At 42.8% G+C, this 15,945-nt stretch overlaps 1 protein-coding gene across 1 annotated transcript; it reads right to left on the bottom strand.

The window, feature by feature from the left end:
• Positions 1-1,013: 1,013 nt before the first annotated feature.
• On the bottom strand, positions 1,014-14,934 carry GPR26 (G protein-coupled receptor 26). Its single transcript, XM_009811028.2, has 3 exons — positions 14,267-14,934; positions 8,549-8,662; positions 1,014-1,245 (listed from the first exon to the last, which is right to left on the bottom strand). The coding sequence occupies exons 1-3, from the start codon at positions 14,932-14,934 to the stop codon at positions 1,014-1,016; spliced, it is 1,014 nt and encodes a 337-aa protein (XP_009809330.1).
• Between the last annotated feature and the right edge of the window lie 1,011 nt (positions 14,935-15,945).

Here is a 15,945-nt window from a genome sequence, read left to right as displayed (position 1 = left end):
TTTGCACATTCAGATGTGGATTCAGATTATTGGCTACACTTTCATGGTGGGGAGAGGGTCTATTATTTCTGCTCCACTTCCTTTGGAAATTATGCTTTTAAACTCAGCTTTAGGCTCATCTTTCCTTTAAGGAACATATCTGTAGGAAAAAAACATGGTTAATAACACCTCAGAAAAAGAGATATATATTTTTTTTTTTCCCCTGGGCACAGGGCCCAATTCTGCAGCTTTGGGCAAAATCCATCTCTTTATAGCTCAGATATACTGGAAAGTAGGCAGGAGGCATCCTGACCTTTCCATCCTGTCTACCATTTTTATTTTTCTGAAATTTAATGGGGAGAAAACTAATGGGATTCTGTGGAAGTTACTTAAAAAACTTAGAGAAGACATGGCTGAATCCAGCCTGTAGCGTACTTCAAATGTGATTTTTCTCTTCCATCAATTCTACAGGATTGTTCAAAAAATATGTATCGGAAGAGGTTGAAAGCTATGTTGGGCACTGTATGAGTATTTAGGTAAACATTTTTCTATTAAGCTTTTCCTATTAAGAGTTTTTCTATATGGGACCTACTCAGGCAACTGGGTTGGGATGGTTTTTGTAAGGCCAGGTTGGCAGCTCCATCGGAGGGAGCGTTACCTGCAGCCAGTGAAAAATAGGGCACAAATATCCCTGTGAATCTTTTTAGAACAATCTTACAATGGCACCAATTTGTTCCCATGACTTTCCTGAGGCTTTCTGCTGAGGACTAGCTCTTTACCTTCTGTGTATGTGTAACTGCTGATGGAAATCAATGGGAGATTTGTATTGGTGAAACCTGCAGGACCACAGATCAATAGCACTCTTTTAGTTGGAGGCAGCCTGCCTCCCTTAGGTGTTGCATGGGCTACTGGAAGGACACGGGCTGGGCTTCAACCTGTCCGTGACTGCCTCCTGATAGCTACTAGGGATAGGCCAGTTACTTTTGTTTCCCATACATCATTTTATGTGTCTTGTAGGTCCTATACCAGTCTCCTCATTCGTTCATCTGCAATATATTCTGATTGTGCGATTCGCTCGTGAGGGCAGAGGAATTGATGGAGCCTCTTTTGAGGATCTTGTTTATGATGTCTTTCCATGTCTTCTTGTACTGATGCCGTAGCAAAGAGTACACAAAAGGGTCTGAAACAACTTTGCTGTAAGCTAAGCACTTGGAAATGATTCCCCAGTGGGAATTGATGTGAACCACAGAGGATAATTCAACAAGTCTGTGGAAAGAGGAAGGTTGAAAGAGTGAATATTCATATTAAAGCCATGGAGTAACAGCACAATTGTAAGCCAATGCCCCCCCGCCCCCCCCCCCCCCAAAAAAAAAAAAAAAAAAAAAGCCCAATTTGTTCTTGGGCAATTGCAAGAAAACAAAAGAAAAGCAAGCCATACTCATGAAAATGTGAACGTAGTCCTCCCCTTATACATTTCTAAGTCTGCAAATGGAAACATGAGGTCTTTTTCCCTCAGGACAGGACTACACAGCTCCTATCAGAGTGCCTTGATCTCCAAACTTCAAGGCATATTTGACCCCGTACATTTAGGTGTACAATTACCGAGGCTGGAATTGAACCTTGGATGTGTTGCCTCCTAAAAGGCTCTCTTGATCATTTGCCTCAATAAATGTTGAAGAATTCAGTGCAAAATAGAATAGCTCCATCAGGATACAAGGCAGTCTTCAAAAGAGACTATTTATTTGTTATTGAAATACACCTTTTGGAGACTAAAAACTGAGTCCAAATCTCTGATGTAGAGCTGGGTTTTCAACTCATCTGGCTCACTCAGGCCATCAAGATACTTGATGAAGGGGCACGCCTCTTTCTAGAGTACTGTAACCTAGCCCTGTTTTTACCATCTGGTGAACACCATGTTTGGGATCATACTCTGTGGCAAGTAGGTCAACACTTCACAGAAATTTTACTGCTGATGAAAAATATCATGCAGCATCTACTCATAAAATTATTTCCTATATAACATATCCTTAACCATTACACTTCTAGTCTCTCTGCCAAAACTTATCCATACGGTCAATGCGTTTTACTTTCTCTGATGACTCTAGGGGCTTCAGTCCTAATAAGATCTCTTGTTAGACAGTAACACTTCACTTTTTTCTTCATTTAGTGCTTTTGGTTTGTGCATTTTTCTAGTCATAAGATCATGTTTTTGGCAGCTGAAGTTCATCACAGACTTAATATAGCTCTAAAGAGAATGAAAGGAGTATAAACTCCCCAGGTATGTTTCCTGATGACTTTCACACTTATTGTCACCATTGAGTCCATCATGCACAGCAAATTTAACCGCAAGTATTGTAAAAAATTATTTCTGCATAGCCTAACATAATATTCTATATATTGATGCAAAACCATACTCTGAGCACTAAAGTATGAGATCAGGACAAAAAGGGCCATTGCTTGGTCTCATGGGAGTCATGTTCCCCTACCATTAGCTACCTAAAAATCCAGCATCTGGTCTGAACTCGTGGTTCTAGATCCCCTCTAGAACATCTGAGAAACCTCACCGGTGCTATCTAGCTTTATTAGCCAGTCCGGCTCCTAAAGAGAGAGTTTGATGCTTTTAAACAGTTTGTCTGGGTCGTAGGAGAAACACACAAGGAAGGGAAATTTGTCATTGAGATATGGCGTAATATATCTTGAATTTAAAAGCTGGTCAGTTTAAAGGCTAAACATATCCATTTGCCACAAATTTAGCAAGGCAAAACCTTTAACTCATTAGGGGAGGGAGGGAGAAAGGGAAGAGCTTTATATACTCCTCATACCCACACTAACACAGATAGCTCACTTGTACTGAGACTTAGAGTATTTTTGACAGTGAAATATTGATAACTCCATAAAGTTTTCTTTCCCCATGTCTTCAAGCAACACTGAAGGGCAGTTCTGTTCAATATGTCTCTACAGCTGTTGAGAAACTTGATTTTTCTAGAGGAGGAACAGCCACACGTGCTACTAGAGAGCCCCACTATGCAATGGCAAACACGAGCATTGCTGAAACTGTCTTCAGCAGCAGGTGCTCTTAAACCTGCCCGGCAAATACTTCAGTTGCTGATGTTTCTTCAGACAAAGCACCATTTCCAAGGATCGTTCTGAAGTGTGGTTCCTGCAGCAGCAATGACAACAGCGTTGGTACTTCAAGCAGTTTAAAGATGAGGACTTTTTCCCTCAGTCGTTTTATTCTCATTCCATAAACTTTCACTACATCGTGCTGTTTAAAATAGCAGTGGCAGATGGCATGGTCCAGTCGTTTGAGCACAAAAGTGGGACTAAGGAGCCTTAATTTGTTACACCACTGACTATGAGCTTCTGTCTTCTCTCTCCATTCTGGTTTGCCTAGACTGCTAACTCCATGGCAAAAGCCCTGTCTCTTCCTAGATATGTGTGCTGAGCTTAGCATGGTGGGTCTGCAGCCGGTGCTAGGGCTTTAGCCGCTTTCATGGTATTGGTAATTCTAATACTGAGCATAGTTTTGCGTGCTTTGTACTAGCAATTTGATCACTTTGTGTATCACTTCCATTGGACGTGAGGTGCACCTGTACAACAATGCTTTTAGGGGTGGTGACATTAGCCAAAATATTCTTTGTGCTCACAGATGTGTGAGACATTCGAGGTGACCAGGCTATGTTACATGAAAATACTTGGGAATTGCTCTTGCCCCTCCACTGGTGCCACTTGGTTCAGCTGATCACTCCAAGTGACTTTGAGATACCAAAGAACTGCCATCTGTCCCATTTCTCTCTCCTTTCATCTCAACTAAACAAATGTTGTTCTTTCAACCTCTCTTTGTAACTCGTGGTTGATATCTTTCTTACAAAGTAGGATCCAAACTCAGACATAATTATCATCTACTCAAGCTGCCGGGAGGTCTTATCTGGTGTATTCTCTCTTGCTTACTAAAATGTAGCTTATGACGCCCACGTTAATATGCTCTAAAATGAGAATTGAGTATTTGAAAATTAATCATCTACTGAGTCATATTTACTTTGTAATCTACCATGAGCCATCCTTCTTGTTATTCTCCCCTTCATGTATTTGATGCCTTCTTTGCATTTTGAATTTAATTTGGTTGATTTACTTTTACTGAATGCTTTACAGATGTGAATTTGATTATGTGTAATTAAATTCAGTGGATGCCTTGAATGACCAAAATATGACAAATTTGTGTCTGAGTCTCTGTCAATCAGTTCTACAAGATGTTAACAATCTCTATTTAAAACATATCAAATAGACACTTCAGGGTTGCAAGCCTAGACTTGCTAATTTTACCTTCATTGATCAATCAGCTAAAAACCTACCCTTTTATCAACAGAATTTTAAATATTTTATTTGATTATGGTCCTTAAGTGTCTTTGATATTTACACACTTTGCAATTCTTGTGTACTATTTTTTACAGTAAATTACATTTGAAGATATCAAGCAGCAAACACAGAAACGCAGACAAACTCCAAGATATGCAATTCCATTTCGTGTACAAACAATTAAATGTCAGTTTTTCAAGGCATATCACATATTTTATTGCCTTTGAAAGAGGGTTTTGTTTCTCATTTATGAGGGAAATTATATGCATAGTTTCAATTTTCACGAAATGCTTCAGCCAAAAAGAAGACATTTTCAGTGAAGGAGCATTAATATTTCAGTGCTACGTGTAAATTAAATTCTACAGTATCAGCTACATAATTCCCTATCTTGCTTTCATAAGCCACTTTTCTACTGTCTAGTCTTCAATATGTTTTTATTTCAAAGCTATAAGCCATTTTGCTGTGATACTTTGTTAACATTTTAGAAACTTATAATTCTGTAAAGTGTCATGTCATGTGGCTATCCAATTATTTTATTTGACTTCCGGTAAACAAATGAGAATGCTATGTTGAAGATTAAGATCTTGATCTTTCATGCAGATAATGCACATGTATATAAAAGTTTTTCAAGTGTGTAGTAAATCACTACAGTAAAATATTTTACTGAACATGTGTGTGTCCAGCTCGAGGCTACTACGACGGCAACATATCTGTTGTGCATTTCTTAAACCTGAGAACTTAACTGAGTTATGGCGAAAACTCTGAGTAGACCAGAGTCTCAAACAAGCAAAAACATCTTTTTGTTCAGGAGTGAAACAAAGCTGGCACTGCATTTTGGAGCTGGTAGATGATGAAGTTCTCACAAGAAGAAATTCACTCCTTTCCCCAAGAATTTGGATCAGCTTTTTAAGCTTGCATTCCTAACATTTCTGTTTGCGGTTAATTCTGATATTTTTTTCCCCCTCACAGGTCCCATAGTATCAGAATTATACCTTAGTTGTTTCTTTTGTGTTAATGATATGAATAAGCTGACCATGAGTTTTATCTTGATGCTGATTTTACTTTAATTTCACTTTGTTGCTTGGTAGACTGAATCTTTTGTATGCCGTCTTGCTAGTGAAAAAGCCCTATTTAAATAATTTTTTCTCAAGACAAAAATGGCATGGCAGTGATCATTAGCAGATTTACCCTTAGCCAGTTTTGCCTCTTAAGTGGTGCAGATATTACAACCAGATGGCTTCTATGACTTTTGGACTCTTGTAGTTAGACCTGCACATCTTGAAAACCATTGCTTTTAGTCGTTGCTGTTCCCCAGAGTTGCAGGACCCATCTGTCAGCACAGAGATAGGAGGATAGCAAGAAGGACTGGCCAGCTCGTACCAAAAGGTTTTTCCACCCAGGAGGAAGCTATCTCTACCTCACATCAGCTGAAGCTTTTGACGAAGATTAGAAGGCTGCCTTCTTCAAATATGTCAACCTAAGATTGCATAGGAAAATCATTCATTTGTATGCACAGAGAGGCAGGAACATAACTTGCAGAGGAATTCTGAACTTGCTGGTCTACCCAAGCAGGATCTGCATGCAGAGGGGAGGCAACCAGTTTAAAAACACCGTGTCCTCACCCCTCGTCCCCCAGAGATGATACAAGAGAATTTTAATTTTCTGGCTGTTCCACCATCCTCCTCTGTAACCTGAGGGCTTGGGGCTATGAACTTCTTTCTGATATTACTTCAGGATTTTTAATGTAAGGCCAATTTCCTCACACATTGACAGGACTTATTAATTTCCATGAGCAAAGTTCTGTGTTTCAGTATGAAATGCCTGGAGTTGGAAATTAATATTAGAAATTGGCATGACTTATTTTAATTTTTCTTATGAAAAAGGTCCTCAGAGAAAATAGGTTTTGAACAATGTTATTTAATTGCATAATGATAAATATAGCAAAAGAAGAGATGTGTACTAAAAGAATTTTTACAAACCAAGAAACAAGCTATGTCTACAAGTAAATAATATGGGGTAATACATCTGTCATACTGGTACAGTGGAAACGAATCAAGAAGAATCAGATTCTACTGATATGCTACTTAAGGTCAGCCACTGAACTAATTAGAAGGGTGTTTTCTTGATAAAAGAGGTGCCTAATCTGATTTTTACCTTAATGTAATATGAAAAACTCTGGTTTACCCAGGGAAGAATTTATCTGGCTGGGGTTGTAAGCACAGCTCCTTCGCTTGTTCATGGAATTGCTAGAGACAACTATTTGGTTTTAGAGTAGAAGCAGAAAGATGTTGTTATAGTAAAACCTTATGATTTGCTGCTTTCAGGCCCCAATTCATGAAGTACTTACTTAACAGCATGTTTAATTTAAGCATATTGCTGATAAGAGCTGGCTGTCCAAATGAGAAGCTGAGCAACACGCTTCATCAGCTGTCTTCTGTTCACTGCCTTGAACTGTGATTGATTGCCTCTATCTTGCGAAGGCAAAGCACTGGACATAGTCCAGAAAATAATACTTGCTTACATAATTAAACTCAAAAGTCTCCTAAGCCCCTTGACTTCAACACCCTCAGCTGTATGTGTGAGGCATGGGGAAGCACCAACCCCTCAAGCATTCTTCATGCATTTGAGACTTCATGCCTTGACTCTTCTCATAGTCACCTTCTGTGGCAAAGCTATTAGTCCTCAATGGACTGAAGACTCAGGGGACCATTTAAGTGATCCTTGTACAAACTAAAGGAGGAGGGTTAGGATTTTTCTAACCCCTTTTCTGTATCTTAGGGCTAGTGGGACACAAATTAGGATGCCACAGAGTTAAAAGGAGGTGGGGAGGTGGTGTCTGACTGCTGGGCTGAGAAGTCTGGGGAGAAGCACAAAAATACTTCTGACAGTCCTGGTTAGAGCACTCAGCGTCACTCAGGATGGAGCCGCAAGCTATTCTGTGACTGCGACAATTTTCATGACGTTCAGAGACCCAACTTAAAATGAAACTTAACCATTTGTAATGAGACAAATACTCTAATATTTTATAGCCTGAGAACTAAGGCTGAATGCCTATAATTATAAATCCTTTCATACCCTTTTAGAGTGTGTGGCATAGAGTGTCTTCTTGTGACTGCTAAGTGAAAGTAAAGGTAAATCTAATAACACTGTTACAAATGTATTTGCAACATTGTTACAAATAAATAGCGTGAATCAATTAGCTATTATTATTATTATAAAATCAATGTGACATGCAGGTTTCCATTTTTACCAAGAGACTACACGACCTTCTTGTGAATTGTTTTGTTAGAAATAATAGAAATTCAGGGTGTTATAATGAATAGGAAAACCTTGGGGTTGGCTACATGCCCACTTATACTGAGTCTTAATTTAGCTTTTTCAATTATTTTTTTATGATGGATCTGAGTTTGACTGAAGTCAGCCCCAATAATTTCTATGTGACAATATTGGAGTAGGTGAGACTTTAAAAATATTTTTTTCTTTCTCTGTTCTGCATAGCAGCTTTTCCAGAGTCTTTTAATAAGGAATGCAAGTTGTAAATTTCCTTCAACAGCTAGATAACACTTTTCTGGGTATACTCACTTTCTAATACTTTATGTTTCACAGGAGTAATTTTGTGTTTCCCACAGGAGCTATTTCCAAAGATAAGCTAGTAGATAGATAAGGACATCTGACTGTAAATCACAAGAGTTTTTTTTAGCTATGAGCCAGGACAGCTTTGATATTTGATGTTTATGACTAATAAACTCTATTCAGTCAGACAAAATTATCGTTTAAGTTTGTGGACCATGTTCTCTTGTTTGACCAGATTTTTACAGTCTGACCTATTCAGACTAGTGTCTTCCCCTGCAGCTCAGCCCCTGAACCAGGGAGGCAATCTGAGGAGTAGGTGACTACCTGACCCCAAAAAAGCCTGCAAAATCCTGTGGACTGACTTCCTAAATCACTCCCACGTGACCAACATATCGACTGGGCTGAGTGAACAGAGTTTGGCCCGCAGACTGCATCAGAATTATATCAAATAAGTGCTATGACATTTTATACAGTTGTGTTAGCTCAGTAAATGCAATCTCTGTATCTCTGTCATAGAAGTGGAAATGGTGCACAAAATTTTCGCAAGAAACTTGAATCATTTTCTCGTTCAGCGTGCCCTACTTCTCTGAGTTAAGAGCACATCTCAGTAGTCTTTTCCAGTATGTAGGTTCACACTTACCTCGTAATTACATAAGGTGCAAAACAAAGTATAAAAGTACCGATAAAGGTACTTATTTTCTTTGTTGCTCGCTGCCTCCGTCGCTTTTGTTCTTCTAGACAACGCTCTCTCACGCTGTGTGACATTCAACACAAACAAGAACATGAATCATAATATCAGGTAGCAGATTTTAATGGTTTTGCTTATGGAATGATGGAAATCAATCGTTCCAGTAAGTGCTGTATTCACATAAGCTAATACCAGGTGCACTGCTTTTATATGGGACAATACAGAGTATTAATGCATTGTATGATCATCTTAGCCTCCAAAAACAATTACTGAGAAATACATGATTATATATTTATATGCACACACCCCCATTATATTGATTTATATATAGTCAATTTGGTGGAATTCAGCCTTGAATTGAGTTGCAGCTCCTTTTTCAGTTACTGTAAGCTGTATTTGCAGGCCAGAGTTTGCCTCATGATATTCAGAGATGTGGAAAATATCCAGAGTGGGGTAGGCAGCACGCTACTTCCCTGGAAACAGCAATTCCAACACCACTACCTTAGACAGGAGAAACTTCCCAGCAAGATAAGCAATAAAACACAATAAAATCATAATGGGGAAAAAAAAAAAAATGCTCTGAACATTCAGCCCAATGCTGGAGCAATCACTATATCCCATAGCGGTGAGCCGTGTGGCCATAAATCTTACGGCAGCCTGTGCAGCTCTGCACGGCCGCTGTGCTGAACGCTTTGCAAAGCTGGGAATCGTGTAACAAATCCACAGCGCTGTGATGTTGTGACTGCTTGCCTTAAACCAACCTTGCTCCCGACTGAACAGATACAAATTAGTCACACCCTGGGTTTTTTCCTCCCTGTGGCATTTTAGGACAAGAGCTTCTCCTTTGGGTTTCCCGGGGGTGGTCTCGCCAGGCCACCAGAGAGCTGCTGAGACCCTCGGCGTGCCAGCACGGTGATGGGAGCACGGGGCTGAGACCACGCTTCCACTGCGGGAGATCCCCTTTGAAATCAACACGTTTACTTGCCAAAAGAGTGATAACGTGAAAACCCATTCTCCTTCTCTACCCCTTTGTGTAAGTCCTGTGCTGGCTGTGCATTTTGAGGGAAGTGGATGAGTTACCATCTTCTCCAGGCAGGTAGGTTGGATGGGCAGCACTGGTTGTATCTCCCAGGGCCTCAGGGCCATCTGTACCTGAGCTAATCCCTTTGGGAAAGAGCAAAACCGAAGCCAGACTGCGCTCCTGACATCCCTCTCTACGCACATAGCAGCACTGCTACGTGTTGACTTATTGCACAGTCTCGTGGTAAAGCAATCGCATGTCTCGGGTAAACGGAACGGTCTGGCCCATGTGCTGCATTTTGTAACTGCTCGGCATCGGTCTCTCTGGTTTTGTTATATATTTGTAATCGATGACTCACTGTCAGGTTCCACACTCACATATGTTAATACCTGCGAGGTTTGTGGCCATACCCTTACGTTGTTTGCTGGACCTGCAAATGTTTGATCATCATCTAAACACATGTTATGTCCTGATGATCTCAGTGTGCTTCAATGATCCCTGTGGCAGTGAATTCTTACGTTACCTTTTGGTTGTGTTAAAGAAAACATGTTTCCTTTCATCCGTTTTATATATGGTCTTACGCTGCCAGTCCCCAGAGCAGCTACCATGATGGCAAAATGAACAAAATACTGGAGGAAAAGGTTTTTTTGCTTGAAATAACAAATCATCTCACTCTTGAAGAATATGCCTAAGTAGAATGAAAACACATCTAAAAGTGTTACGTGTTCTATGTCTGAGTTATTTGCAGCAAGAAATGACGGCTGAGAAGGAAGAAAAATCCACCTTTTCAAGGGAACCTATGTGCTTTCAGTTCTGCAAGAGCTGGGGAACTTGGAGTATTTTTAGGTGCAGAGAGATGATCTTAGAAGTTCGACAGCTTCACTTAAGATCTGTGTTATTAAATTCATAGTACCCCAGGCACACAGCGATATAGGAAAAGAAATCTCCAAAGTAGGTTCAATTAGTGTGTTGTTAGGGTGTAGAGGGTGGTGTATTTTTTGTCTGCAACAGTTTCCCCAGTTATATCTTTTCCCTACTGGCACATACAAAGCTGTCTGACTCCTGGAGCTCACACATGACTGGGGAAGTCCTGATAGAATTCAACAAATTTCTTTTTTTCATCCTTTCCAGCTGTAGTTAATAAATACCATAACACAGAGGACGGTATTTTATCTCATTCCTTCATATAGACAATGTACACAGATGGGTATTTTGCTTTTGTACACACTTTTATGCACTAAGATAAGAACATATATGCAAGTTCCAGTAGTGACACTAGTAATAGAACTGGATTATTGACTAAGCTTTCATTTAAAGATTTTAATATCCTGGAAAATCTGAGATATATCCCTTTGAAGGTTTGGTATTTTAAACAAAGATATTTATGAGATACTGGACCTTAAGATCTGTAAAGCTGGATACAACAGAAAGATAGTATAGATAATTTGGGTGAAGAAACATATGGGTTAAGCACTTAAGTGGAGTCTTGCCCAAGCCTCTCACAATACCTAAGATACCTTGGTCTTAAGAACAAAGTCAAGAAAAAGCTGTATCCAGTAAAAATGCCTAAGCTAACTTGAAAGGACATATGCCCTAAACATTCACACGATTTTGTGTGGTATTTAGAGGTTTCCTTTGTACTCGTCTTGAGTGATCTTCAGAAGATCATTCCTGTCTTTCTAAGTCACAGGTAATAAAGCCATCTGTCATAGCGCCTGTCGCTAGACCCCCTTGCGGGTGGATTCTGAGTCATAGGAAGCAGAAAATTGTCCGTACGCATTTCTCAGCATTCAAACTAGACCGTGCAAAAAGCCAGAAAAGTCAGGGTAGTCTAAGGTGGGATTAAAACTTTGTTCTCTCGTGCACCTTCTCCCAGCATCCATCCCTATGCTGTTAGGTGCTATAGCAAGCACTGAAATTGCCTGTATATGTACCTGTATATATACCACTTATGTAATTCAAATGATGCCTTTGTTATGTCAGAGCTTTAGGGATGTCACTGAGACCTGCCGCCTTTGTGTAGCTCTCACGGTAGGGAAGGCAATCCGAGGTCTGACCCCTTCGGTAGCTGTCACCAGTTAAGGCAGCATCACCATAGGCCAAATCAGCCACCATTTCTGTAGTCTAGAAAAGAAGCTAAAACTCTCCTTTCTTTGAGAGAAGCATTAGAATAACCTGATACAAGAGATAAATATTGGTTAGTAATACAGGTTACGCGCAGCAAAGCGCCTCTACACCTCTGTCTCCTCTGAAGAAAGGAGGTATCATTCCCACAGCCCCATTGAATCCACCCCTCAGTGAGATGATTACAAAATGCAGGAACACCCTCAAATTAACCTAGACCAGAAAAAATGCAGAGGAGGAGAAATACCGCTGAGATTTTTGCCCATTTTCTAAGCTTCGCTGTGCAGTCCAGGCATACTTTAAGCATTAGGCATAACGCTTGCTATTTCAAATAGCCCCAGTGAGTCTGTGGCACTGCCCTGGGAGTAATCACCGCGTCTCGTGTTGCGTGCAGGAGCTAAGACCAGTCGAGGCACAGTTTAGCAACCAGACAGCACGTAGGGCAGAAGGGTGTTTTTTTCCTCTGTGTGATTTGGTGGATAAGGGAAGATTTATACATGTGTTTCTCAAGAACAGTAATGGGACTTGCCCGAAGTTCTGCTCTGCATTCTTGGTCAAGAGACAGATCAAACAGCTTAACTGGAGAGTTTTGAGCAAATGTTTCAGTTCCTCTAACAGTGTGCTGTCCTGCCCTGATCCTTTCAGACTTATTTGCCTTAGGCTTAGGAATCCCCCAAATATGACCTTTTTTTGAGGACAGCCACATGTGCTTTCAGTCCTGCAGCTCTGCTCCTGGCTGGCTGCACATGGAGAGAGCTGGTGTTTGCCTCCAGCTCGCAGAGCAAAGGACAGCAAGGGGGGTCAGGTGGGATGTCTGGCACGGGACTGCCCTCTTCAACTGCTCTTGGCTTTCCTCTCTTCCAGGCAGACCTCTTCCCCCGTATCAGACACCTCCCTGCACTGCCGGCTGCCAGCATTTTTCTGAGAGACATTTCCCTTCCCTTCAGTCTCTGACAGAGACTGTCTGAACCATAAGATCCAGTCTCTGACTGTCTCCCAAGCAGCACACACATCCCTCACAGCTGCTCTGTCACCCTACCTAGCCAAACCATTTTCTCCTTTTTTTCCAGGCAAATACATCAGATTCTTCCTTTTCCAATCACCTGCTCCAGCCCCACTAAGCCAAACTAGTTCCTCTGAGCAAACTGGGCTGATTTCTTTCCACACTGTGACCGGTGCCTCTGTTTTCCCCTTTCGAGAGCTCACTCGTTGGCTCTGCCACCCCATCCCGGACGTAGCTGGGTCTTAGCCCCATCCTCCCCAGCCCATCGGAGCCTCTCAGCCCTCAGCCAGGACATGCTGATTCATCAGCCGCCCAGTCCCGCTCCGTCCTGCCTCAGCTGAGCAGGTTCATTTCTCAAATCCCCTTTTCCCAGACAGATCACTCTGGCTTGTCCTGCTGCTCCCTTCTCACCAGCCCAGTCCCACATCCTTCCAGCTGTGCCTGTTTTGGTCCTCTCCGTTTCTTCCTCTCCGCTTCTCGTGGGCAGAGCCATCCCATACTCACAGCACACACTGACTTCCTCCTCCCCCATGCACCGGGCACCTTCCCCAGCTCCTCGCCAGGATCGCCGCCTGTCCAGCACTGCCCTTGGGCTTCCACCCAGCAAGGCTTTCTTCACCTTCAGCTTTACTGCTATGCTCCCCTTACTGACCCAGGGAAAACTCTCTCTCCCACCCTCCCTCCTCCAGCCAAATCTGCACCCCTTCCAGATCCAGACATAGCCTATTCAGGCAAGATTTACGGTTTGTGCATAATCCCTGACATGACTCTTCTGCACAGCATCCCAGCACACGTTCATACCCGTTTGGTGCTTGCCTGCAAGCCCCTTATCCTCCCAGACCCCGGAGACTTTTCTCCTCCTGTGCTTAAAGACTCTCATTTGAAATGAACTTTATACATCCCTTGCTTGTCATATTAACATTGCTACTGAAGTCTCCCTCGCTTGGATTTAAGTATAGGCGTTCAAGCATATGCATTTTGCAGATGTCATTCCCGTACAATTCTGCCTTCAGGAAAGATAAAGTTACAGAGAGCAGAGCAATAGGGAAACCGCCGGGAGAAGGAGCGGCACGCAGCGCCCGGCTTCCCTTCTGAACTCCGACTGAAGGGACATGTGCAGCCTCAGCCTGCCCCCTCTCAGGGATCCAGCAACCTTTTGGGCTGACGGTGCCAAAAAATGCAAAACTATCGACCACTAAATCTACCTTGGGAGACAAAGGGCAGTGATCTGATCACTGTCTCGAAGGGAAGTGCATGCTCAGCCAAAACTGCCTGTTTCGTTGCTCTCCCTCCCAAAAGAAGCCCTTAAGCATAACAAAGAAGAGTTGCTTCTACAACCCGAAAAGTAAACACAAGCAGAAAGAAACATGCAGAATAGAAGCTGGCAAGAAGGATGCTTGTTTTCTTCCCCTCCCCATCCCCTGCTGTGATACAAAACAGACTATATTTAACATAACACTGAGCCCGTCCTCCCTTCCTCTGCAGTGAATAGTCTCACTTACTGAACACACAGGCACCTTACCTGGGATGGATGTCCACAAGCAGCACCAGGGTCTGCATAGTGATCACGTCAATCCGCTTACAGTGAAATCGTGCCACCTTCAGCACTTTGAGATATGTGAAACACAGGACTATAAGGGAGAGGAGGAAGCTGAGGGTGTGAAAGACCCCAGTGAAAATCACAAACTGTGTCCTATCCTCTGGTCTCTTGTTGTACAGGGTGCAGGAGGCATAGAGGTGATGGAAACCCACCCAGGAGAGAGAAGCTGCCACTATCGGGAACGACACCGAGTGTAACCACGTGTAGCTCAGTATGAGAGCAGCATCTCTGTACCTCATTTTGGAGTGATAACTTAGAGGGAAGACCACAGCAATCCACCTGTCAATGCTCAAAGCTGCCATGCTCAACATGGAGTTCGTGGTGAGAAAAGTCTCCAGGAAGCCCACAATGTGGCAGATCTGATCTCCTCCTGGTTGACTCTTGTAAATGATCCCAGCCAAGGTCAGGGGCATGTTCGAAACAGTCATCAACAGGTTGCAGAAGGTGAGGTTGAGGATGAACAATCCCGGGACCTGCTTGCGGATGTCGGCGCTGTACAGGAAGCACATCAGCACCAGCACGTTGGCCAGCAGGGCCACGAGCATCAGCACCACCACCACGAAAGCCAGGATCACCTCCCAGATGCTCATGGTGCGTCCAGTCACAGGAGGGACATCTCCGAAACTGCGCCGCGCCGGCACCCGGGGACCATGGTGCGAGGCGCGCTCACCTCGCCCTCCTCCCCAGCCTGCTCGCACTTTTGCATGCCCTCCGTATTTTTAGAAGAGCTGCAGTTTTTTTCTCCAACCTCCCCCTCCTCGCTGCTCCTTTCCACGTCAAAGCTTTCCGAGATGTGCACAAAAGCACTGGGAATGCCCATCAAACTGCGAGGAGGGCTTAAAAAATATCAGCAGGACTGAACCACTGTCTCCATTTGGTCCATTCGAAGGAGAGCAGGTTATTCTGAGAAACTGCTCTCCTGAGATCCCTAATTATCAGCCCCAAGCTTGCGAGCAGTTCACCGAGTGAATTGTGCTCTCTTTCTCTCTTGCGTTCTGTCTCTCTCTCTCTCTCTCCTGCTCTTTCTCTCCCCTCCCCTCTCCTCCAACCCTCACTCCCTTCCAGGCTGAATGTAACCTGCTTTTTATGATCACAGATAAAAACCCCATTAATGGATTAAAGCATGCACACTGCTGGTGATTCGCAAACGTGATTATGTCATCCCCACTGCACAACCCCTCCCCTTCTCCTTGCGATTGTGACTAGACTTTCCTCCAGAGAAATCCCATGCTGTCATTTAATTGATTTAGCCATTAATTTGCAAACAGCCATGTAACCAAATTCCTGCACTCCGGTGTGTTTCCTACATTTCGGTGCATCACTTTCACAGTTGCTGCTTGCTCTCAGCCAGGGCACGGGCTTTCTTTTCTCTTCATTAGCTGTCCTCAAAAAGATGAGGGAAAACGGATGTATTCTGCTACTTCTCTGGAGCTGTCATTAGACTGCCGGAACAGTTTTACTGCTCTAGTTTAGCACTTTGCAGTCCTGTGTCTCCAAGCACGATGCGTAGGAGGAAAATGATTGCCTCCCCTCCTCCTTTAAAAGCAGGGAAACAAAAGCCCCAAATGCCGCTGTAACATGCCCAAGGTCATAGAGCAGGT

This window comes from Gavia stellata, chromosome 9 (genome assembly GCF_030936135.1).
Source record: "Gavia stellata isolate bGavSte3 chromosome 9, bGavSte3.hap2, whole genome shotgun sequence".
Classification (NCBI taxonomy): domain Eukaryota; kingdom Metazoa; phylum Chordata; class Aves; order Gaviiformes; family Gaviidae; genus Gavia; species Gavia stellata.
The sequence above is the reverse complement of the archived record's forward strand: the minus strand, read 5'-3'. Positions and strand labels throughout refer to the sequence as shown.